Genomic DNA, 25,832 nt, shown 5'->3' with positions numbered 1-25,832 from the left:
GTCCTTGTGCGGGATGCTGTGAGACGCGGAAATATTGATACTTGGGCGAGCCTACAATTTACTTCTTTCATCCTTGGCTGAGAATTTGCGTTTGTAATTGGCGATGAGAGAGTAAGAAAGGGTTCCGCTCGGGTCCAAGGAGCATGCAGAGGAGGGCAGGGCAGAAGGAGCATGTAGAAGAGGGCAGGGAAGAAGGAGCATGTGCAGCCCCGGTGCAAGGGGAAGTAGGGGTGGGAATGCACGTTCCCTGCCTGAGGGGCTCCGGGATGCCCTGAGCCTCTGATCTTCACTGTTAGGAGGCCTGGCGAAGTTGGAGGTTGAGGCATGCAGTTCTGTACTTCTGGCTGGGAAGGTGAACCAGGTTTTCCAAAAACTGTCATTTTTGCTTTCCATGTCTGGGGCAGGAGGGCGGGACAGTGAATGAAAAGCATTGCAGCCAGGTTCTGGCTCAGCGGTAGGACTGTCATAAAGGCGTTATGTTTTGTAAAAATATTTATTTATTTATTCATTCACTCATTCATTCATGTCATCTGAAAACTAGAGTCTGGGGCTTTGGGCCATGGAGTTGGGTTATTGCATTGCTCAGTTTAAACTGCCAGAGTGAGAAATGTCTCAGACACTGTTAAAATTAGGCAGCTCAGATTAGCTCTGGCTCCCTGATCACCAACCATCTCCTCCACTCTTTTCAGTGACTGGGTTCAAAAGAATAGACACAGAGAGAAGTGGTCTTTCCCCTTCCCTCCCCATTATATAGAGTTTAGTCCATCTTGACTCAGAATTGGAATTCTGAATTCAGAATTGCTCTGGACCCTGAAGAATACAATCTCAAAGAAATACCTGAGTGGAAAATGCTTTCCTTTGCTGGAATGAAAATCGGAGTGCTTGGGAAACTGAGAAAAGAAAGGAAATAATTTGTAAATATCACAGGCAACTTGCAGTTATACTCAGATCATTTTTCAATGTTCGAGGAGTTTATCCAATAAAAATGTGAGAAAGAGTCAGGAATAGAAACAGGAGAGAGGTTATTGCAGGACCTTAGAGATTGCAGAAACCCAGGAGTTCATTTTCTTTTCATACCTGTCTGGAAAACCTGAATGTGAGGACCATCAAATGCTGTCTATGATGTTTCTGACAATGATGGACCACATATGCAACAGTGGTCCGTTAAGACTATACTACCTTATTTTTACTCTGCCTTGTCTAATTTTAGATACACAGATACTTACTAATTTATTACAGATGCTTACAGTATTCAGTACAGTAACAGCAGTACAGGTTAGTATCGCAGGAGACTATTCCATATAGCCTAGGTGTGTAGTCGGCTGTACTATCTAGGTTTATATAAGGACATTCTGATGTTTGCAGAAGAACATCACCTAACGACACATTTCTCAGAAAGTATCTCTGTTGTTAAGTGATGAATGACTGTATATAAAGCTTAATCTTTCTATAGGCATAATGAAATTGCTTTTAATTTTAGCATTGAGTTCTTAAAAGGAAGCAGAGATAGACTGTGCTGCATGTGTCCCAGTCAGCTTGGGCTATACTGTATGTTAAATGGGTTGTATGTTTATTTTGCTAGCTCTCTTAAATCCATGATCTCTTTAACTCCATGAATTTGGCTTGTTTCCAGTTATTTATGATATGACATTTGGCTAGAATTTCCCAGGTGCTAAAGGTGTAAGAAATACAAAATCCAGAGAACATTTTGCATTGGAAGAATTGATCATTTTATATAGGAATCTTTTACCTATTTCAAACGTGAAACAGGCATAATTGGATTTGATTATTTTTGCTACAAAAAAATGATTCATTTTTCACACTAAGTTACATGGAGGAGTCTTTTAAACAGCTAGTGATTTTGGTACATTTAGAATATTCGTTCACCAAGAAATCCAAATATAACCTGTCTCTGTAAGAGACGCATTCTACCAAATATATTTGAATCATCAATGTGATTAACTATTTCTCAAGTATAAACCAAGTCGTGTTAAGTAAGTTGATCTTGTAATTTTTTTTTTTTTAATTTTCCTATCCAGTGACGAGGAACCAAGAACCTCAGTTCAGGGGAAACGGCAAGGAAATGTGAGCCCCAGGCCACAGAAGGTACGTGAAGGAGAATGTAAGCTCACCAGTTACTTGAGCATGCCATACAGTATTGTTACTGCCTTTTTTCTTGCTTGTGCAGGATTTAAACTGTTGATTAGGACTATGTAAATGTGTGCTTAGAAACGTTTCCTTAAATTTGATAATAGGTGCGTGCTCTGAGGCTGGGATTACATGAGTTAGTACCTGCTGAGACCTGTGCATGGCACACAGTGAGCCCCATACCAGGTGTTTGCTGTATATTATTATTATTATTGCTCATGAAAATCTCTCAAGTACTGATATATTTCTCACTAGACAGTTAGGAATGTGTTTTCATTCTCCTAAGGATGGTTAATCATTCCAAGGCTAGGTAAATCGTAAGTATGACAACAGAGAAAATAAAGGAAATTTCTGAATGCAGATTGAGAGAAGCCTTTACGATGAATTTGAAAATCTCAGTGGCATGCAATAGAACTTTATAGTATAAATTCTTATGCCACACTCTGCATTATGAAGTTGTAATTTAGTGATTCTATTGGTAGGGTCATGCATTGCAGTTCAGAACATGCTCAGGGTGGTGGTAAAATGTCCCTGTTGCTGCAGCCCTGGTCTGTCTAGTTCTCATTTCTTCTGTCGTTCTCCTGAGAGGTTACCGGTTCCTTGTACATTGCCAGGTTGTTTTCCGTGTGAAGTTTCTTGACTCTGGGTGTGTTTTAAAAGTTGAGCCCTGGACACGTGATCCCTGGTGTGTGTATGAGGTGGTGGTGTCAGTAAAGGGCCATTGACAGGCCTCCTTATCTGACCCACTCCTGTCCCCACTTGCCCACTCTGCATGGGGAACACTGGCCTTCTTGCCATTTTTGGAATTCTGGGACCTAGACCCCAGTCTTTGCCCAGAGGTCTGCATGACTTGCTCCCACACTCTGTCCTGCCTTTTCTTGACATCCTGCCCATGCCCTTGTTGATTAGCCACTGCACCTGTCACCTGGCTTATCCTATACATTGATTACTTGATTTGTTTATGGCCCATGATTATCTGTTAAAAAGAAGCACTGTGAGAGCAGGGAATGTGTGTTGCTGTCTCCCCAGGGCCTAGAACAGCCCCAGCTCAGAGGAATACTTTGGTAAATATTGCTGAATGAAAGAACATCTGGAAAAAGGCTGGTTAAACAGAGTGAAGTGGGCTTATTTACCATGAGACTTTTCAGAACCTTTAATAAGTGAATACGTGTATTAGAAGTGGGGCCTGGCAGGTGGGAGGCAAACTTGTCAGTAGAGTAAGAAAGGCGCTGTGCTTCTGGATGATAACTCAGACTTGGGGAAAAGCTGCTGGCAGGAATGGTATTGGCAGCTGAGCAAAATGAATTTACAAGTTTCCTTTTCAAAATGCAGGGGAGGAAGGATTTGCATCAAGAGATGGTAATAGTAGCATTTCCATTGTTAGTAATTACAAACATGTAAAATGCGTGCTGTTTTTCTTTTATTTTAGAAGTGGAAAGGGGGAAGATTAGGGCTTCTTGTAGATTCTTCCTTCCCTGACCCTGCTTTCCCCATCAGGCTTTAAGTTCTTCAGCTGCCAATTCGGTCTTGTGGGTTGAATTGAGGAACCAAACCCTCTGGCTTAGTTTCAGATCCTGACATCTTGACTCATGAAAATCCCATTGAATGACTGGAAGTGGGAAAGCTCTGAAGATGGATGTGCAGATTGCAGGGGTTGGGGAGGCTCTGTTCAGGGCCTGTGCCATGACTGGAGGGTGTGTGGGGGTAGGGGTTTGGGGGGCTCAGGTACTGTGGGAGTTGTCTTGGCTCCTTGAACAAAGGGGAGTTAATTAATATTTAAAAAATGCCAGGCTTTGTATGTGTGTGTGTGTGATGGTGGGTGGGCGGGGGAGTCTCTCCATGTTGGCCAGGCTGGTCTCGAACTCCTGACCTCAGGTGATCCGCCCACCTTGGCCTCCCAAAGTGCTGGGATTACAGGCATGAGCCACTGTGTCCGGCCTACTAATGTCAGGCTTTTTAAAGGCCATATGTCACCTGGCTATAGGGAAAGCAGCAGCTCCTGGCAGAGCCCTGAGGAAGTACTCTTCATGTCAGGCCCTAGGCCCTTTGTAGACAGAAATAGTGAGTCTTGGTGGTGCAAACCCCATGCAAACTTCTGTATTCAAGGAAACCATGCAGAGAATGGGGCAGCCTTAGAAGAGCTAGGGCAAAGTGAATTTGGAATGCCTCTCTTTTTAAAAAAAAAAAAGCGGGGGGTGGGGGGGGCAGAGTTTTGTGTTGTTTTCCAAAGTCAGACAAAGCCTAATTTTACAGAGTCCAGTTACCTGTAGATGGGAGGACTGGAAAGGAGAGTAAGCTGAAGGCAGTGATGGAAGGTCCTAGATTCTAATTAAACCTCTTAACTGTGTATTTGGAATGCTTGTAATTCAGAGCATCAATAGACTCTCATTGACTAGATGCTTTTTGGCTGCCAATTTTCCTTCTTAAGATGGAAGGAGGCAGTGGGAGAATGGCATTTTTGCCAGAATGCCTAGAGTCTGCATTTTAACAAGATCCCCAGGGGGATTCATGTGGGCATTAAAATGTAAAAGGGCTGAGGTCCTGGACCAGCAGTTCTCACTCCCAGCTGCTCATTAGAGTCATGAACAGAGCTTTTAAAAAAAATGCCTAGGTACCACCTCCAGATATTTGTGTTGTCTTGGCTGGGGTGTTCTTGGGGCCAGGATGTCACTGTGTTTCTTCAAAGTTTCTCAGGTATCCAGCCAGGGCTGTGATCCACCACCCCAGACATAAAGCCAGACACCATCAGGTAGATGTCTAGATTCAGAACCCATGTAATTGCGAAGCAAATGACACCACACTTAGCTGGGCACACCACTCAGATAATGTGGATCCTTCTAGCTCATCTGCTGGCTTCTAGAGCCAGAGCCAGAGATGATGGGGTATGGAGCACCTAGCTGGGGTTGCTTGTGCCCGATTAGAATTCTCCCTCCTCCATGAATGAAAATGACCTTGAGACCAGGCAGTTGTTAAGTGGACATTTGCTTTTTGCACCTTTGACTCTGCTGCCGAAGAAATTGTTTCAAAATTTAAATCAGGTAATGACATCATCACCCCTCTTTTCATGTAAAACTCTCTTCGGGAGCTCCCACTGCTTGCAAGACTGTAATAGCTCTGGAAAGCCCCATATTGTCTAGCCTGCATCTGCCTCTGCCTGTGCCCTGGAACTGCAGCCACATGAGCCTGCCTTTAGTTACTCAGGGGCCGTTCCCTTGGCCTGGAACTCCACCCTTCACCTTAGGTAATTGCTAGCCTGGGCTGCTCTGCCCAAGATACATCCCCTTGTATTTTCTCCCCACAGCATCAAGAACCTCTCCTCAGACAGATTGTTTCCTTCATGTGGGCCTGTTAGACAACAAGCTCCATAAGGACAAGAACTGTGTATGTGTTTGGTTGGGGATTCAGGGTCATATTGTTGGCAGCTGTTTTACTGGATGAATGAATACACTGGATATGGATGATGAAAAATGAGCTCGAAGTCATTATTTTTAGGTTATTTTGTCCTTAAATGTGTATGCACATACACACTAGTCACGTTTGAGCACTGTATTTTGTAAACTGTTGAGATATTGGACCTGAGGGAAGTGGGTATTTTGAGAGAGGACTGGGCTGTAGTCTTACTGGTTCTGATTGGCTCCTGTAGGGTGTGACTTGTAGACAAGTGCCAGTTTTCTAAATTTTTAACTAGGCTGGGTGCAGTGGCTCACACCTGCAATCCTAGCACTTTGGGAGGCCAAGGCAGGTGGATCACTTGAGGTCAGAGACCAGCCGGGCCAACATGGTGAAACCCCATCTCTATGAAAAATACAAAACTTAGCTGGGCATGGGGGCACATGTCTGTAATCCCACCCACTTGAGAGGTCGAGGCAGCAGAATTGCTTGAACCCAGGGTGTGGAGGTTGCAGTGAGCCAAGATCTCACCACTGTACTCCATCCAGCCTGGGCAACAGAGAGAGACCCTGCCTCAAAAAAAAATGCTTATTGAAAATATTTTAAATATGAATTGCATAAAGTACAAAGACCTCTTTCCATCCTCTCATGATTTTGTGTTTGTATGTGTGTGTAATCGTATATATTTTACCATACATGATTTTTGTAACAAATGGGATGATACATTCCATCCTGCAGCTTGTCTTTTTTGTTTGCTGGTATAACTTGACACTTTGGATATGGATCTGTGTAATTGGCCTGCCTTTCAGCATAGAGTTTTATTGAAAATGAAAATGTATTTTTACTTTAGCATGATTTCCTAATCCCCCAGTCAATGTTTTAAATAGTAAATGTATCCGAATGTACATACATGCTGTGGTTTATATCATTTTGTTTACAAGCAGTACTGAAGTCCTTGTAGCATTTGGTTGTTTTCTAGTCTCAGTTAATGGATATTAAAAATGGAACCGCTTGTGGAGATTAGAGAAATATTCTGAGGTTAAAAGGGGCTTCATACCTGAAAAAGCCTGGAGACCCTCGGAGAGGCTTGCGCAGTCTGCCTCCTGAAGTAACTTCTCTAAGGGAAGTTAGTTGTTGCTGAAATGAGAGTATGTCTTGTTTTTTTCTCTCTTCTTGGGGCAGACCACACTGAGAAGGGTGTAGATTAAGCTGGAAAATCACAGAGAATGCCAAGGGTTTGGTCAGTTTATGATTACTGGGGGTCTGCATCAGGCCATGCAGGTACTGGTTTTTTGTCTGCATTGTCTCATTCAATCCTCGTGGGCACCCTGGGAGGAGGAGGGCCTTCTGTTAGAGATGGGACATTGAGGTTTAGAGAGGTTAAGTGACTTGCGGAGTCACAGAGCTAATGGGTGTGAGCAGGGATTTGAACCAAGTCTGGGGCTGTTTACTTCGTGCCTCTCTGACAACTTAGTGGCAGAAGCCAGGAGACAGGACAGCTGGCTTCCAAGGAATTTGGCATGCCCCCCTGCTGGGTGGTGTTGCTGATAAACCACAGTACGAACCAGCTAGGTCAGGAGACACTCACCCAGGGGCGCTGAAGGTATTTGAGAGGCAGACACCCAGATAGTACAACAGAGCGGGTCTATCCAGGGGACCAGCACCCTGAGAGCCTGCAGGACTGACAGCTTTCCAGACTGAAGGCCCCGAGAAGACGTTCATCCACGTATTTATTTGCTCTTAGACAAGTGATTCTCATTAATACACAGGTGGTCTATATTTACACATAACTCAAGATTCTACCAAGTAGGCAGCTGTTACCCACCTACCACTGATTACAAACTAAAAGATATCCTCCACAAAGGAGCCATGAGGGCAGGGAAAACTTAATGTTTCTCAACACGCTTGGTTAAATCTGAAGTTCAGAAAACAACACATAGGTTTTGTTTTGTTTTGTTTTTTTAGTATAAGTATATCCCATGCAATATTTAGGACATACTTCTTTATACTAAATATTAACTGAAATTAAACCTAACTGGGTATCCTGTATTTTATTTGTCCAACCCAACTTGGGGAACCTAAGAAGGACACTAGGCCTAATACGTGGGCACAAAATACTGCTTTTGGAGGGTAGTGTGTCTCATGTAATATTTGGGTTTGACTAAAAATTTTACATATTGTTTATCTTAAATTTAATCTTAACTTGGGGGACGTTCTGTATTTTTATTTGTCTAATCAGGCAACCCTATTGGTGACCCCAGGAAACACACTAAGGCTTTTACATGGGCACCTAAGGGTGACTTGGGAGCCATTTGGAAAAGGCCCAGGCGGCTTGGCGGGTGGTGAGCTCCCCACTGCAGGCTATATTCAGGTGTGGCCGGGTAACCACGTGGTGAGTGTGTCATGGAGGGTATTTGCATTCCAGATGCCTGGTTCCAGAGAGATCCTAGGATGTAAACGTTGAGACAAGGAGGAGAGTGATTTACCTGGGTCTTCATGGAGTTCTGATCTACGCAGGGTTAGGAAATTATTTGCCATCAGCACCGTGTTGAGAGGACCACTTCTCTCTGCCACGAAGAAGTGATGGATGGCCTCAGTCAGCTGGTGGGAACCAGCTCAGCCCAGGGTCATGTCTGTTTGTGGAAAGCTTTGGCTTGAAGAAGCACTGTGTTAAAGATAATGAAACACACTTCCATGTGTCCCATGCCAAGAACTGACAGTGACTTCCTGGTTCTTTTTGTGCTCCTTGCAGGAGAGTGTGGCTTCTGTGCCAGGCTGAGGACCGACGTGCCCCGTGTTGCTCCCAGGCTGTGATAGCATGAAAAACACCCCCCTCAGTGTTCTGCCCAGGCTCTTCCTGGTGAGTGGGCAGAGGTGAGAAGCGTGAGTGTTCATTCCTTTGCCTTTTTAGAGCCACTCTAGGTGTGGCTACATCTTGTCAGCCAGTCTGAATTTTAAACACAGCCAGCTCCTAAATGCCCCAGCATGGCTTCTGCCTGCTATGAATGACCCTCAGCTAAGGCCTAGTCCTTGGGAGGCCTCTTCCTGCCACCTGCTTCCAGGCTGTCTTCGGAGCTAATTGGGACCTTAGCCTGGGCCCAACAGGAGTCAGGGGGCAAATGTGTTCCGAGAACACAACAGAGGTGGTCTTCTCTTATTATCACGTCTCTCCATTAGGGTGTTCTAAATGTGATTTTATTATTAAATTGATCATTTAATATCATTAATTAAATATGAAACGTTAAGTTAAATGCCAAGTCAGACTACCTGTTGTAGCAGTGGGAAAAACTGAAAATATTTGTGCTGATTCTTACTGACTGAACTCATCTGCTGTCTTCATTCCTCTTTGTTGAGTTGATGTGTTTGTAAGCAGCAGGGGCATCTTGCTTGTGTTTTCCAGAAAGAGTCAGTGAATGGCTGCAGTGTGACAACATGCACCACCAGTGGCTTCTGTTGGCCGCATGCTTTTGGGTGATTTTCATGTTCATGGTGGCTAGCAAGTTCATCACGTTGACCTTTAAAGACCCGGATGGTAGGTATGCTTCATGGTGAAATGAATTTTGGCCAATTCAGACCTTGCTACAACACTTTTCCTAGGTACATGCACAGGTGACTTCTGTCACAGAGTCAAAGGACTTTCATGCCAGCAGGAACCTTGGAGGTCATGGCCTCCATTCCTTCATGTTACAGATGTGTGAGGGGAGGTGGGGTGGGAGGGGCTGTAGGGTCTTTTCAAGCATCTCCTCTGGAGGAAGGAAGTTGCCCTTTTTGGCTGAGGCCTGGGTAGTACCTGAGGAGCAAGGAGCAGGGCCGCCTCCCAGTAGCACAGCGGCTTTATGGCTTGCAGCAGGGTGCCTCTCGGGCTCACAGTTTGGGAGTTCTCTCTGCCTCATGTATTCAGCCTTGACTGCTCGACATGCCCATGTGGTGGCCACATGTTTGAAGGTCACCCTCCGTGCAGTGGAGGGGGGTCATTTAAATGTATGTCTTCAGGTTGTCTTAGAGGATTTCTTAGCTCTTCTTTACTGAACGTAGGCGTTCAGATGAGGACGGGTAAGAGCGCCAAATTGGGTCTCAGAACGCTGATTCTACTTTGTGCTCTTGTCATTTGCTTATCTGCACCACAATGATTCTTCCACCAAATGGACACCCTGCCTGCTCTAGCACTGCCCATGATTGCCCTGAGCATGGTGAGATGCTCCGTGGTCTGTGGAGTGCTGGGTATGTGCAAGGAGGTATGTGATGTGCCCTCCAGCCCTGAGGCCACTTCATTCAGTGGCCAGGCATGAGGAGGCCGGACACATGGAGTCATTGAAGTCCTCATATCCAGCCATGGATTGGCCCAGCCCTTAAGGCTGATGGGGAGATACTGGGGAACATGGTGGGCATAGCATCTTTACTCTGCACTATGCTTTGTGTGTCCTCCTGCCGATGGTAGCCTTGGGAAGGGGCAGTTAGAGATGCCTCTGGGCCAGCAGTTCTTCTGGAGGCTTCACTGACCTGTGCTATCTGTGTGACTGGGGAACGGGCCCCTGCTCCACCCCACAGAGCTCCCAGGCATGCCCCTGGCTATGTCAAGGACTGCCCAGTGCCCTATACCTCCTGCCCCATCCTCTCTCTGGCTAACCCTATCTGGAGACGGACAGCAAGGTTAGGAGGGAGGTCTGCAGGGAAAAGAAGGACACTGAAATTAGTCCACCTGGTGGTTCTCCCTGTGACAGTTGTTGGGCCCTGATTGGCTATCATCACATGTCCCATCTCATCCTCCAGGAGCCCTCAGGAGAAACCTGTGAGGTCTGCACAGCCTCAGGAATGGGTATGACAACTGCAAGTATCTGGGCAGGTGTCAGAAAGCATGACAGCTCACACCCGGGACTCAGGATTCGGTTAGCAGAGAAAGGGTCGATTTTTGAAGGGTGGTTGGAATGTGAGACAATGATCTCAGTTTAACAATTTGGACATTTCCATGGCATCTTCAGCACAGTGACGTGCCACTGAGAGTTCCCTCCTAAAGCCCTAGAGCTGTGGTTCTCATCTCCGCAGCACTTCAGAATCACCTGTGGGACTTTGCAATCCTGCTGCTGCTTGAGACTCAGTGAAGGAGAATCCCTGGGCGTGCGGACCAGTTGAGAAGCGCAGGTGTAGATCCTAGCTGGAGAATTGAAGAGAAACAGCTGCTGAGAATAAGAAATAGGTGTTACTTGGCATTCTTCTGAATGTTACCTCCCGGTACGGAAGACACTCAAAAGGCAGGGCATGAGATTAAATTGTTTATGGTTTATTTTTCTTAAAAAAGGAGTATATGTGATACATTTTAGCAGACTTCCATTAATAGAAGTTAAATAAAATGTGTGCCTTTGTGTTTTACTACTATCTAGCGCAGTGGCCTCTAAAGAGCACCTTGTTTCCCAGCAGCATCTGATAAATGAGGTCCCATTCTCCTTTGATATATCAAGTTTCGTGCTGAATGTTTTCAGTGTAGACACTGATCTGGAAGCTAAGCAGAGGTGGGCCTGGTTAGAAAAAAAGCAAAGTGTAGGCATGGAATAGGGTTTTGTGAAGAGGAGGAAAGGAATAGTAGGGAGCGTTAGAAGATAAAATCTGTGAAGCAAAATGAAGGGCTTTTGGATTTGACACCGGGAGAGCTCTGCAGCCGTCCTTAATACTGCTTGCCAGATCCTTCCAGCTGGCTGCCTTAAGGCGAGTGGAAGGGGGCACTTCCCCTGCCCTGTGAGATCTGGTGTGGTGTGTGGGTGCTGGGTCACTGAGATGGGATCGCTGCCCCTGACCCCAAGGAGGGGGTGCTGGTGGTGAAGATGCTGTTGACCACAGGGTATGCAGTAGACTCAGCAAGAATCCTCTGTCATGGGCCCTCTGCAGGTGGGGTGGCCACCACAGCACTACCCAGCCTGCTCAGTCACGTGGGATGTTATCTAATTGTCCTAAAGTACCTGGTTAGGATCCTGAAGGTGGATGTCTGCCGGCTGAGTTCTTGATGCAGGATGCAAGCTGACACGCAGGCATCTTGCCAGTGCATGAGGGAACCGGGCTCAAGCATCAAGAGCAGTAACACTCAGAGCCCACCCCTGCAGAGAGGCCCTGGGCTGGGGTGGTGCGGGCGTCCCGCCTGGAGCCTTTCCCTCCAACGCTGTGCTTTAGAGAGTGTGTCACGGAGCCTGGATCTTGGGCAGCACAGGAAACCCAAAGGGTTTTGTAAGCTCATGGCCATAAAAGATTTCTCCTATGTTGGAGTTTATTTCACACACATTCACGGTGTTTTTGATTATGAACCAGAAGCCCATTGTGAAGTGTCACAAGGAGGAAATACCAGACGCAATAGTGTCCTCAGTGGGGAGTTCCATTTCCTGGGAATAGCTTGGAGAAGGCCTGGCCTCAGCGCTCCTGGGCTGCTCTTTTCAGCTCTGTCCTCTGGGAAATGCAGCTGGCCTCAGAACTTTCCCGGTTTCTCCTGCCACCAGAGCCCCTAGGAAGAGCATGGTTGTCTTGAGTTGCTGCTTAAAGCAACACTTACTTTTTTTGGTGTTACGGTTTCTGTACAGCTCCGCAGTGGAGCCAGTGATATTTTTGGCAATGATTTATTCTCAGTTAACAAATTTCAGTGTTGTATTGAACTAGGATCAGGTACTGTAACTAGACTTTCTCATAGGAAAATCTGTCCCCCTCAGCCATGGGAATGTGATGGAATCATATGGTGAGACTCAAAATGACACCTTATGGACCTGGTTTGTGTTTGTAGGCGCTGGCTTTTCTCTCTCCTGGCTGACCTCCTCATCCCATCTGCTTTCCATGGCAGCCCCTCAACTCGGTTCTGAGCTGCTTGAGGGCAGAGCCTGTGATATAAAGGTCTCTGCAGCCTTGACCATCTTTGCATGTGTTTATTTGCCATCTGTGGATCCACTCCAGTGAAATGTCTGGGTGTGTCTTACCTGTTTTCGAGTTGGATTGGTTGGTTTTTAATTGTTGAGTTTTTAGGGTGTTCTTTACAAATTTTAGATACGAGTCCTTGGTCAGATAAGTAATTCGTAGTTTTTCCCTGCCTAGAGCTTGTCTTTTCCTCCTCTTCAAATGGGCTTTCACAGTGCAGATTTTCTCCTTGGTTGTTTTTTAAAAAGATTTATAGTTTTATGTTTCACATTCAGGTCTGTGATCCACTCTGAGTTCCTCGTTGAATAAGGTGTGAGGTTTGGATCGAAGTTCGTTCCGTGTGAGGATGTCCAGGGGCTCCAGCACCTTTTGTTGGACACACCGCCCTCCTCCGTTGAATGGCTTTTGTGGCTTTGTCAACAGGCATTCAGGCATCTTTGAGAGCTTCTATTTCTGGGGCCTCTGTCTATCCCATCCATCTGTGTGCCTTTTCCTTTTAAAGAAGACTTAACCTCTCTGTCTTCCAGCGTACAGTGCCAAACAGGAGTTTCTGTTCCTGACAACCATGCCGGAAGTGGGGAAGCTGCCAGAAGAGAAGCACATTCCTGAGGAACTAAAGGTGGGCACAGCCAGGTCCTTGTCCCCTTGGACACGGTGCCCCTGTCGGGGAGAGCTGGACTTCCCCTCTGAGCTCTTCTTTGTGGCCGCTTCCACTTGTCATCACGTCTGTGTTACAGCCATTCCCTATGTTACTTCTCCATGTTTAGTTCACCTTGTTAATTTCCATTTGGGGAAGGCACAGGTCACATCTATTTTTGTGCTCCTCACAGCTCTGTACATCAGGGCCGCTCTGTCACTATTGGTTGTGCCACGTTCCTGACCAGCTGAACATGAGCCTCACCTGGAAAGCCGAGGGTTTTGGGCAGGGTCAGGAGGAAACCGGGAGTGGGAGAAGACATCTTACTCAGTCCTGGGGTTTTAGAGTGAAAGGGGGCCCTGGACAGCAGAGCAACTAATTCAGCCTCCAAATTGTATAGATGAGAGAACTAAGCCTAGGAAAAAGGCAGATCCTCCGTGGTCCCATGGAGTTCCTGGCAGAGCTCAAGCTGCTGACTTCCACCCAGCCCTCACCTGCCTTGGCATTCTGGCTCTGTGGCTTTCTCTGCAGACTTCTTGCGTGAAGTTTCTAATCATTACCCAACTGGGATTAGGGGTGCACTCTGGAAGGCCTATCACTTGCTAACCCCCATTCTGGATCTGGAGGGTTGAAGTTGCAGTTGTGCCAGAAGGAATGAAATGGGTACAGCAAGCCCTAAAAATATTTATAAGCCCAGAATCAAGCCTTAGAGATGGGGACAGCTCCTATCCATGGTTCACAGTGTAAGGATGATAAATTAGAACTTAGTAAGCATAGAAAGCATACACCAGTCAGAGGAGAATGCTGCTGGAGGTTACCTCTTGTAGGACATTGATGGAATGGAGGTCCAGTCTGCAGAACTCTGAGACAGCCTAGATATTGCTTTTAGGTTGAGGCATCCCAGGGTAGGAAAAGAATCTGGACAGGCTACAGAAACAAGACCAAAAAACTGTGGAAAATAGGAGAGTGGCTTTAATGGGATGGATTAAATAGGAAATCAAAGTTAGATGGATAAAAGCAAAGGTAGGGTAATCCTTTGGCAAAGTGTCACAACAAGGTTCCCATGAGAATTCCACACCCTGTGAGGAAGAGGGTGGTCATCCTGGTGCGCCTTCTCCCCCTCCAGGTGGAGGGCACTTCCGGAGAGATTGCCAGCCTGCAGGAGTCATTGCAGATAAAAAGACTGCACCTGAATGTGCTTTACAGTTTGCAGAGTACTTTACTGGGTTTCAATCTCATTGGTCTTCTGAGCCACCCTCTGGGGTGTGTGTGTGTGTGTGTGTGTGTGTATTTATTTATTTTGAGACAGGGTCTCCCTCTGTCACCAGGCTCTAGTGCAGTGGCACAATTTCGGCTCACTGCAACCTCCGCCTCCCGGTTTCAAGTGATTCTCATGCCTCAGCCTCCCGAGCAGCTGGGATTACAGGTGCATGCCACCATGCCCAGCTAATTTTTGTATTTTTTAGTAGAGATGGGGTTTCACCATGTTGGCCAGACTGGTCTCAATCCCCAGCTTAGGTGTATTTTTATTTCAGTTTGCATTTGGGAAATATAAGGCTCAAGGAACTGTGCTCACTGGATCAGTATCCCCTGGATAGCAAGAAGTGGGCCTGGGCTTTGAACTCAGTGCCCTCTGTGCCCTTCTCTTTCCCACCTGGCCCATTCATATTTGTGAGACTCAGATGCGAGGTGAGGGCAGTGGGGGATGTCAGAGGGGATATCAACACTCCTTGAGGCCACATGTCCTTAGGTGACACTAAAACTCAGCATGTGTTTTCTCACAAGAAAAGTGATTTATCAACATGATCAGGTTCTGTAGCTCACCTTTAAAAGTTTATTTTGTGCATGAAGTAGCCGAATGTTTGGATGGAAAATAGAAAATAATATCTGTCTTTTAATCGGTTTTGTATATTTGCAAAGGGAAAAAAGAAAATGCTAGTTCATAGACACAATTGAACAAGAAATCTTTTTTTTTTTTTGGCTGGGCATGGTGGCTTGTGCCTGTAATCCCAGCACTTTGGTAGGCTAAGGCATTAAAATCGATTGAGCCCAGGAGTTCGAGACCAGCCTGGGCAATATACTGAGACTTCATCTCTACAAAACATAAAAAATTAGCTGGTTATGGTGGTGTGTGCCTATAATCCCAGCTACTTGGGAGGCTGAGATGGGAGAATCACTTGAGCCTAGGAGTTGGAGGTTATAGTGAGCCATGATTGTCCCACTGCACTCCAGCCTAGGTGGCAGAACAAGACCTCATCTCTTAGAAGAAGAATTTTTTTTCTTCGTCTTTAATGCTTTGCTCAAAAGCAGTATCTAAAAGGGCAGTTTTCTCTGCATTTTCTAAAGGAAATTTGCTGGGAGGTGCTCCCCTGATGCTGCTCTTGAGTGCCATCCATGATTGGGGTTTGGTTTGGAACAGAGGGAGGAGAAGACAGACTCTTTTGGGATAAGTGAGCAAGAGGTGGGATGGATAAGGAAATGAGGTTAAATGAGACCCGTTCTTGTAAGAGCAAGGAGAGTGCCTGGCATGGCTCCTGGTTTTCCGTGGTGGGTGGAGAGCCCAGGCAGCGGGCAGCGCTGATGCCCCAGAGGGAGGAACAGAGGCCATTCTGCAAAGGGGCCTCTCTTACTTCCTCAGTGTCTTCATCTTGGAAAGCAGGCAGTTAGGAACCCCAGGACATTCTTCCCTCCACCAGGGAATCCCAGGAAATTCACTTAAACACAGGAGGGAGAAAGCATCCTAGCCAGAGGTCGTGAGTGTAAGCGAGTTTGTTTACAGCAGATCCACGAAGAAAGAGCTGGGTGGGGGGATGCCGAGGGGGGAACCTTTGTCATCCTGATAGTTCCAGGGTCCTGGTTCTAGTGTGTTCTAGAAGGCTTATGTCCTTCCCATTTTGTAACTGACGCAATCCCCTGGGACGACAGGTTTTTAAACTACCCTATAAATGGATTTCCTGGCAATCCTAGTGCTTTTTAAAAGATTTAACAAGAACATTTGGGTCCATTCAATACAATTATTTGGAAGGATCATCTTTTCAAATCTTTCAAATCTTGGGAAGTTCTATGTGGCTTTTAGATATAGCAGCAGAAGCCTTTAATCACAATGCTAAGAAACAGGGCCATAGCTAGAGGGGGGCTAATGGAGTGGGGTTGGGGGAAACAGCCCTGCTATTCTGGAATGCCCTCAGGATGCCGCCGGGGAACAAGTAGGTGTGAGCAGCAAGGGGATTTTAACTCGCCAAGGACAGGGGGTTCCTGAACAACTTCTGTGTGTACTGGTTCATCTCCGTCTGCTCCCCCCGCCAACCCACGTACACTCAAGGCCTCTCACATTACAGGTATTCTCAGGTTCTAAAGCAGCCTTGTGAAGAACGGACCAGCATGTAGAATTTGAGCTTTTTCATCTTTTTTTTTCCCCCTAGCCAGAGGATTCCAAACTTCTTGTTTTGGTTTTTATTTATTTTTTTTTTTCCCAAGACAGAGTCTTCCTCTGTTGCCCAGGCTGGAGTGCAGTGGTCCAATCTTGGCTCACTGCAATCTCCACCTCCCAGGTTCAGATGATTCTCCTGCCTCAGCCTCCCCAGTAGCTGGGATTACAGGCATGCACCACCACACCCAGCTAATTTTTGTATTTTTAGTAGAGACAGGGTGTCACTATGTTGGCCAGGCTGGTCTTGAACTCCTTACCTCATGATACCATGACCTTGGCCTGCCAAAGTGGTGGAATTACAGACATAAGCCACTGCGCCTGGCCTTATTTTGTTTTTTAAAGTCAAACTTCTCTCCAAAGACGTCCGAGGAACTAAGCTTGCATTCATTTTTGTTGCCCACCCTGCTGATCAGGGTGGTGGAGAGGACCAGAGGGAGGCCTCAGGAGAGGGCTGGGGGTAGTGGATGTCACCTGTAGAAAGGGAAGGAAGAGAAGAAGGGAAGGCCCCAGATGGAAAGGAAGGGATAGGCCAGCAGGATTGGCTGTGCTTGACTCGGTCCTGCCTCCTTTAATGGTCCCTGGGCCTTTTCTGCTCCATGTCACTTGCAGCCAACTGGGAAGGCACTTCCAGACAGCCGGCTCATTCAGCCCCTTGTCTACATGGAACGCCTAGAACTCATCAGAAACGTCTGCAGGGATGAGGCCCTGAAGAATCTCTCGCACACTCCTGTCTCCAAGTTTGTCCTGGACAGAATATTTGTCTGTGACAAGCACAAGATTCTTTTCTGCCAGACTCCCAAAGTGGGCAACACCCAGTGGAAGAAAGTGCTGATCGTTCTAAATGGTGCGTGCGGGGCCGCTGAATGTCTGTCTGGGAAGAGTCTCGGTGGCCGGGGCTGTGGAGGCTGGGGAGGACGGTAGGGAGGAGTCACAGGAGGGCTGGTTTCTCCTGAAAGGACTGGTGGCCCTCCAGACAGGCCTGCTTTTGTCATTTCCTGTTAGTGTTGTGCCTTCTAAGTTAGTGGGGCTCATTTAGACACCAATTCTTTCCAAAGGGACATAGCCACAGTCTGGCTCTCCTCGCCTGTCATAGCAGATCCCCACTTCAGGTGGCTTGTTCACCCCTAGGACTCCCCCCTTCTTCTCTTCAGGTTCCCTGTGTCAGTGGTTATAGTCACCCGCTCTGTCCCATGTCTTCCAGGGCCCCACCCTCACTGAGCCACCACTGTTGCCCTCTCTGCCGTGAGAAGGCCCCACACCATAGAGCCTGGGAGGGGAGCCCAGGCCTGGAGCCCAGGGCCTCTTTACCTGCAGTCCAAGCATTCTGTGCCAGTGGGCAGGAAGAAATTGTACTCCATTTCACACTAAGTGTCTGTGTTCAGAGAATTGAGTCAGCTTGCTTCAGGAAAGCTGAATGTTTGCTAGGGAACAAATTAGATCATCACAAAGTGACCTCATACACTGCAGTTTTGATTACTCATTACTCTTTTTAGACATGTTTATTTATTTAAATTCCAATTAGTCTGAACCAATCCTGATAATTATGGGTTCTGTCTATGAAATTTAGCTTCAGACAGGAGATAGTTACAGTCAACAGCAGTGGGATTCCTGGATCAGGAATCGGATTTTGGGGTACCATGGGTGGGTGGCCCTGGGGCTCCATGCCCTGCCTGCCACTCCTGATGCTGCCCACAGAGTTGGAGGTCCCTGCTGGCCACTGTTTGGCCTTCACATGGGTTGACTGAAGAGACAATAGCGGCACCTCATCTTCTGGTTGTCACATGTAATTAATGTGCTTTCCTGGTAATTGGATAGCATATTGGGTTTTCAGAAGTAGAATGAGGCTGCAAATCAAATTGAAAACAAGGAATATACAAAAGGCTCACAAATCAGCCACCACAGTGTGAAGCAGCATTCTTTAAGAAGTAAACACCCACTTACGAGGACAGTATGCAAATGGGAGTGGGCTTGCTGGGTCATGTAATACAGAAGCGGTTTGTCCTTGTGGCTCTTTTGGTCATCACTAGTACACCTGGGCAGGGACAGGTATGTGAGTGTGTCCATATGTGAACCCACAGAGCTGGTTCTGCCGCCGTTCCCTTGAGAGCAGTGCTCCCCGTGCCTAGTTTACAGACATCCATAGCACGTAGCACAGAGTTGTGGACTGGGCCTTAAATACTCAGGGGAGGAATGAATAAAACAGACAAGGCTGTGTCCACTGCTCAGACGGCCCAGGAAGATTCTTCTCTGCCAGGACTTCAATCTTAACCCTACAGTATTAACACAAAGTTGGGTGTTAAGGCTTGCAGAGGCGTGGAGAAAACCTCCTCAGCATACTGACAGTGTATTTCCATTTGTCTGCATTGAGAAAAGAGTGAAAACACTTGCTCAGCCAACCATTCCTAGGATGGCCCCTGCCCAAGTTCCACTCAGCAGCCTGGACCCAGCACTGGTCCCTGATGACAGACCCTGGCTGCTGGCATGGCCCTGCCTTCTCGACATGCCTTGTCCTCTTTTGACTCCGTCTTAGATGTATTATCATAGCTTAGCCAGAATTTTCCAGCATCAAAAGGTCTTTGCTCCTTGCCAGCCTGGGATGCTGTAGGAGTACCTGAGAGCCACTGTGGGCCGAGGGGCATGAGGTGCTGGGCGAGCTCAGCCTGTCCATGGGATGAGGCTGTGAAGCTGCTGCAGGCATCTCAGCACGATGTTCCAAAGTTCTGCTTCTCTGGCATTTTACCCCAGTCTCAGAGTAGAGTGAGTGTTGGTGGTGTTAGGAATTCTGTTTGCATTCAGCGATCTTCCTCTAATGGTAGACTTAGCCCAGTTAGGTCCATTGCCAGGTGTAGGCACTGCCAGCATTTCTACTCCTCCCTCCCCCTTCCTCCCCGAAATCATCAGTTTCCTCTGGTTGGCTTATGGATTCCCAGAAGCTTTTCTTTACTCTCTCTTCCTGCTGGCAGAAGCAGTTGAAATTCAAAGACCTAAACTTGGATATTGGGGGTGGGCTTGTTGTGCATGCCTGGGAAGCATGGGGGCCAAGGTAAGGACATGCCCTTCTCTAAGGGGTGCACCAGAGCAGCCAACATGCCTTTCCTTCTGTTTACATCCCAGGAGTGTTTCCTTCCATTGAGGAGATCCCTGAAAATGTGGTGCATGACCACGAGAAGAATGGCCTTCCTCGGCTCTCTTCCTTCAGTGATGCAGAAATTCAGAAGCGGTGAGAACAACTTTTTCACGGGGGAAGGGGGAGTTTTTGTAAACCTGAGAAGAAATTTGGGAAAAACCCCAGGCTCAGTTCTGTACTTGCCAGAATGATCTGAGGACCACACAGGGCTATTGGTTTGCATCGGTGAGTGGCAGCTGAGCAGCTGCACCCCGCATTTGGTGACTCTAAACTCCCAGTTACTTCTGAGAATTTCCAGCCTTACAGTCACACAGTCCATTAACATGAAGGTTATATACTTTTATTAATAGAAATGAGCAGCTAACTTTGTTCTGCTTTCATAAAGTTTTATAGACGGCTTGCTGAATACGATCTTTTCTTCTGAGGAAAGGGATTTGGATTGCACTGACCTGAGTATTTCGTTCTCCCAGAGGCATTGTGACCACTGCCATGGGGGCTGCCCCTGGAGTGGTGGTGTGGGCTGCACCCAGCATGGGCAGGCAGAGAGACAGAACCCCTGATCACAGCAAGGGTGGAGTCCAGGCTGGGCATGGTGGCTCATGCCTGTAATGCCAGCACTTTGGGAGGCAGAGACGGGCAGATCATTTGAGGTCAGGAGTTCAAGACCAGTGTAACCAACATGGTAAAACCCCATCTCTATTTAAAAAAAAATACCGGGGAGCTGGGGAGGGATAGCCTGGGGAGAAATGCCAAATGTGGGTGAAGGGGAGGAAGGCAGCAAAACACACTGCCATGTGTGTACCTATGCAACTATCTTGCACGTTCTGCACATGTACCCCAAAACCTAAAATGCAATTAAAAAAAACGAGGAAAATAAAATACCACAGAATTAGCCAGGCATGGTGGTGCACACCTGTAGTCCCAGGTACTCGGGAGACTGAGGCAGAAGAATCACTTAAATCCGTGAGGCAGAGGTTGCAGTGAGCCAAGATCTTGCCACTGCACTCTAGCCTGGGTGGAATAAAAAAGGATGGAGTCCTTAGCTAATAAATGAGAACGTTCTCGAGTAGTAGTTCTCAGGTGGCCCAGGAGAGCAAGGCTGAAAAGGAGTGAGGATGAGAAGCAGCAGCTGACGTCAGGTCACCAGCTGGAGTTTGCCTCCTGGCTCTGCAGCCACCTGCCTTGCATGGCACCTGCCTACCCTTATGACACTTACCATAGATGTTCCTGGTGAGGACTGTCCTGCCGTCACCCTGAGCAATCGTGGGGCTTTTGTGAGACTCAGAGAGTGAAGATGCGCAAAGCACAGAAAGCAGTTTCTGGCCTGTCGTAAGCTGGCCGTGCTCTGTGATGTCATTGTTGTCATCGTCTTTGTCATCATCACTCCTGCCGCCCCTCCTCCCCAGGACCATGCTCTGCTGCCGCCTGCTGGCAGCTCACCCTGACCCACTCCTGCCCACTGGAGCATGAAGCCTGGTGCTCCGTTATCTCTTGCCCCTCTTCCCCTGGCAAATTTAAATTGAATTTTTAAATATATGCCCTTAAAGTAACTTTTTCCCTGACTCCTTCATAGTTCCAGCCCTTGTGACTTTCTATTTTGAATCATTCAAGTAAAACAGAACGTAGATTAAATGAGAACTGTGGCCTTGGACAGGTGAGGTTTTCCAAGCCTCCATTTCCTCACCCGCAAAGTGGGCTAATAGGATTCATCCTCAGGATCTTGAAGTAGATGAAGTAAGAGACATGTGGAATATGTTCACGGCAGGCGCGGCCTGTGAGGGGCCCATACACAGTGTTGCGCTCCTGTCGTTCCTCCCTCTCCTGCCACCCCTCTCTGCTATGACCTCCTGTGGTGGCAAGTTAACCTCTTGTTCATTTTTTTCCTCAGATTGAAAACATACTTCAAGTTTTTTATTGTAAGAGATCCCTTTGAAAGACTGATTTCTGCATTTAAGGATAAATTTGTTCACAATCCCCGGTTTGAGCCTTGGTACAGGCATGAGATTGCCCCTGGCATCATCAGAAAATACAGGAGGAACCGAACGGAGACCCGGGGGATCCAGTTTGAAGATTTCGTGCGCTACCTGGGCGATCCAAACCACAGATGGCTAGACCTTCAGTTTGGGGACCACATCATTCACTGGGTGACGTATGTAGAGCTCTGCGCTCCCTGTGAGATAATGTACAGTGTGATTGGACACCACGAGACCCTGGAGGACGATGCTCCATACATCTTAAAAGAAGCTGGCATTGACCACCTGGTGTCGTACCCAACCATTCCTCCAGGTATTACCGTGTATAACAGAACCAAGGTGGAGCACTATTTCCTGGGCATCAGCAAACGAGACATCCGACGCCTATATGCACGTTTTGAAGGGGACTTTAAGCTCTTTGGGTACCAGAAACCAGATTTTTTGCTAAACTAATGCATAAGACCTATGCAGATATCTGTTAGTCCCGGGGCTAACCAGGTGGAGATCTGAGCCCAGAAATGACCCTTTCTCCACCACATCCCTCCTTTTAGGATGTCTGAGGTCTCTCATGCACCTGTGAGTACCTCAGCATATGACGTAAGACCCTGACTGTTAGGACTTAGTTTGGATGTAAGATGCTCTGAGGACCCTGCCCCCACCCCTGCCATTGTCATTAAGATGTCGCTGGCCTTTGCACACATCAGAGGGTAGAAAAGTTTGAGAGCCCAGCAGGGAGGAAGCATTACACGGGTTTAGGAGCCATTTCCCTTAGGTGTCAAGGAAGGGGATGAGCCCGAGGCTTTCCTGGCCAGTCGGGGGTGGCCTCACCTGTCACTGGTGTGTCACAGGAACAGCACCCAGCGCTCTGAGGAGGGACAGAGAAGCAAGGGGACTGGCAAAATCACAGAGGCTTGTGCAGCATCGGATCTGAGGCGTAAAACGGCACCTCTGGCCTTCATTTTGGTGCTGCTGTGATTGTGGAGGCAAAGCATTCTTTCTGTGACTGTTTTGTTCCTGTGGACATTCAGCGATGGCCAGAGGGTGGTGTGGTGTCCAGGGGTCCATCTTTTCAGAATCCATAATCCATGTAATGTTTGTACATGCTTCTGAACCTGTGGCTGCCAGGCACCCACTTGATTTGGCACAAGAAATACGATTTTAAAAAGTGAGTGGGGGAGGCTTTTTCTACCTGAGAAGGGCAATGTCTTTGGGACCTTAAAAGGAACATGGCCCAGGAATGGGAGGGCTGGTTAGGCTTGGAGCTCAGGCTACTTTAGATTGGGCACATCTGTTCTGACTTGTCTTGCCTGGGTTGTCAGCCGTGAGTCTCCAGCTGTCTCTTCCAGGGAGCTCTCCCCTTGGGGCTGAAGACTAGCAAGGGCAACTTGCCAGCATCACAGAATTCAGTGTAGTTTACACATATCGATTCCTTTCATCTCAGCAAAATGGGCACCACCAGAGCCATTCCGATCACACCACCATCCTGGACCATGTGACTGGAAGGTGGGTGACCAAGTTCACCAGCAATAAAACCTGGGGCCCAGCTAGCCTCCAGCAGTGCCACTTCCTGACAGTGAGGTAGGCCCTGGTGCAGGGAGAGCCACAGTGACCATTTCAGATGCCGTCTACAGCCAGGGCCACTGAGACCCGGGACAGTTTCCTGTGATGAGTGCCAGCCTGAGCCTGCACAGTGCTCATGAGCCCGGGGTGGAGGAGGGAGGCAGGCTTTGTTTCAAGGCAGCCTCCACCTTCCTTTTCTCAGAATGGTTTCTTGAATATGTCAATGTGAAAGTAAAATAAAATTTATGTGCCAAACCTAACATGAGTTGCTGTTCTGGGAAGGGTGCCTGTGGCCACGCCCATACCAGGCAGGTGGGGTTGGCAGGTGCGTGCACAGCTGCTCGGGGCAGGCAGACTGCAGGAGGCCCAGCCTTCAGCCACCATGGACGTGCAGTTCCAAGGAGATCAATGCTGGGTTATTTTTCTGTAACATTTAGCTAAGTCTTGTTAAAATTTCAGACCAGATGAGCTGATTTGATTACCTCTTTGCTGTTTGAAATCTAACTGTGGATATGTATATGTATGGAAGGCCTTAAAGCTAGTCCTAATTAAAATAGTGTTTTCTCTCAGAAACAAAAGGTCGGCCACTGAGGTGGTTCTTCCTCCCCTTTGGCATTTGGGTAATTTTCTTAACATATTTTGCCAAACAAGTGGAGATTGCTACATAGTATCTCCTGGACATCTCACTGTGTCCAGAGCCAGTATGCCCTGAGCACAGCAGCCCACCCCATTCATTTCTGCAAAGCCAGCGCCCCCACTCCCCTGTCCCCTGACTTCCTTCCGAGGCTTCAAATATACCTCCTCCCTCCTCAGCTTACAGCAGGTGGTGCGCCTCCTTCTGCCCCCTGAGGCACCACCACTGGAGGGACTTTGATGCCCCTGGCTGGGCACCCCTTAGGACTGGGTTGGGTGGGGGCACAGCTCATTCCCAGCCACTGACACCAGGGTGCAGACGCTGGAGCAGGCCAGCCTAGGGGACCTCTGCACTAACAAATAGCCTGGGTTTGAGAGAAACATAAGCAGCGACCCCACCTCCAGGAAGTGGTGTTAGGGCCAGGACAGCAGTTACTAAATGAGAAAGTTTAATAATACGAGGTTAAGTTAATGGGCTTGTGTCTTCGACTGCTTCTCTCCTACTGGGTTTCACTCCTCCTGGCCTGTGTCAGGTCTTCTGCTGAGAATCACTACAGAGAAATGCCCAAAGCTGAGATGAGATTTGATTTTCAGTGGCTGACTGGGTGTACAGGAAGGTGTGAGCTCATGGCCTACAGGGGACCCAGGTGGCCTCTGCCCCAAGTTCCTGGAAAGATGAGCCTCTGAACCAGCCAGTGGGAGGGGCATTTGCCCCTTCACTCCCCAGCTTTCCCACTCTTAAACCCCAGCATGGTTTGTTCGACTGGAATCTCCAGAAGCAGGGAACAGAAAGAGAAAAATCATCAAGACAGCAGCTAAACTTGAGGTGAAGTCAGCCTGTTGAACTAAACTAAAATTATGCGGCAGTTTCCCAAGACCCTGCCGAGACCCTCAGCAGGGTAATGCGGTTCCAGGTCTGAGCAGAACTGCAGGGTCACAGGAGATGAGAGACCTGGGAAGTGCAAGACAAGGCTGTATCTCTCCAGCTTGAGTCAGGAGGCTTCTGGCAGGCAAGGCAGCCACACTGCTGGGGAGGATTACAGAAGGGTTGGCCAGAGGAGAGGATGCCCAGGGGACTGAAGCTGCATTCAAGGCATGGTGGGTTGGCTCTGGTTAACATGGGTGACCAGACAGGAAGGCTGGGCAGCATCACAGAGGGTTTCCAGCGGTGTTCTCCACTCTGGGAGGAGGGGCCAGCACAAGGCCATCAACAGTTGTGAAGATGGAGGTGATGGGGGGTGTCCCCAAGGCTGAGGGAGGAGCATGCACGCGTACAGACTCACACCCCCACAGCAAGCAGTTGGTGCCTGGCGGGAAAGGTCAGGTAGCTTGATGTGACCAGGAACGGCTGTGCTCTGCAAGATTGGGTGTCATCTGGGTAATAGGGGCTCTGGAGGATTTGTTTTTTTCTGTTTATTTTAGAAATTTAAAAATATATGTCCAAGTGATCACCGAACTGCAAGTAGCTCTCAGCTTCAACAGTTTGCTTTTTCGTTTTGTTTGTTTTGTTTTTGGAGACAGAGTCTCACTCTGTCACCCAGGCTGGAGTGCAGTGGCACAATCTTGGCTCACTGCAACCTCTGCCTCCTGGGTTCTAAAGGTCCTCGTGCCTCAGCCTCCTAAGTAGCTGGGACTACAGGTGCATACCACCATGCCCAGCTAAGTTGTGTATTTTTAGTAGAGACAGGGTTTCACCATGTTGTTCAGGCTGATCTCGAACTCCTGAACTCAGGTGATCTGCCCACCTCGGCCTCCCAAGGTTCTGGGATTACAGATGTGAGCCACCATGCCTGGCCCAACAGTTTTTATGTAACAAGTTCCCTTTTTCATTTCATCTGCCCCTTGCTCACTTACTGTGACTTGTATGGTGCACACACCTGAGAAGCTCAGACTGGGGATTTGATCCACAGTTACTTGACACAAGAGCCGGCAGCATTGACTACCAGCAACATTCTATTGACTCAGATCCGTTGTTTTAACCCTGCTATTCCTTGGTCCATTGCCCTTCATTCATCCAACCAGCCAGTGAGGCCCCCAACCCACTGCCTC

General features: G+C 47.8%; 1 protein-coding gene across 6 annotated transcripts; it reads left to right on the top strand.

Moving 5' to 3' along the window:
• CHST10 (carbohydrate sulfotransferase 10) lies at positions 1-23,410 on the top strand. Of its 6 annotated transcripts, XM_078348394.1 has the most exons (8): positions 1-111; positions 2,040-2,106; positions 8,291-8,412; positions 8,939-9,070; positions 12,951-13,042; positions 17,100-17,334; positions 19,605-19,710; positions 21,506-23,410. In XM_078348394.1, exons 4-8 carry the CDS (start codon positions 8,971-8,973, stop codon positions 22,041-22,043), a joined length of 1,071 nt encoding a protein of 356 aa, XP_078204520.1. In that variant the 5' UTR covers positions 1-111; positions 2,040-2,106; positions 8,291-8,412; positions 8,939-8,970; the 3' UTR covers positions 22,044-23,410. The 6 variants fall into 6 exon arrangements, with proteins under 6 accessions (XP_078204520.1, XP_078204521.1, XP_008978393.1 ...); XM_078348395.1 differs by lacking the exon at positions 1-111 and having other exon boundaries at positions 2,070-2,106; positions 8,939-9,074; XM_008980145.5 differs by lacking the exons at positions 1-111; positions 2,040-2,106 and having other exon boundaries at positions 8,289-8,398.
• Positions 23,411-25,832: the final 2,422 nt, after the last annotated feature.

The sequence above is a fragment of the Callithrix jacchus genome, chromosome 14 (genome assembly GCF_049354715.1).
Source record: "Callithrix jacchus isolate 240 chromosome 14, calJac240_pri, whole genome shotgun sequence".
Taxonomy (NCBI): Eukaryota; Metazoa; Chordata; class Mammalia; order Primates; family Cebidae; genus Callithrix; species Callithrix jacchus.
The sequence above is the reverse complement of the archived record's forward strand: the minus strand, read 5'-3'. Positions and strand labels throughout refer to the sequence as shown.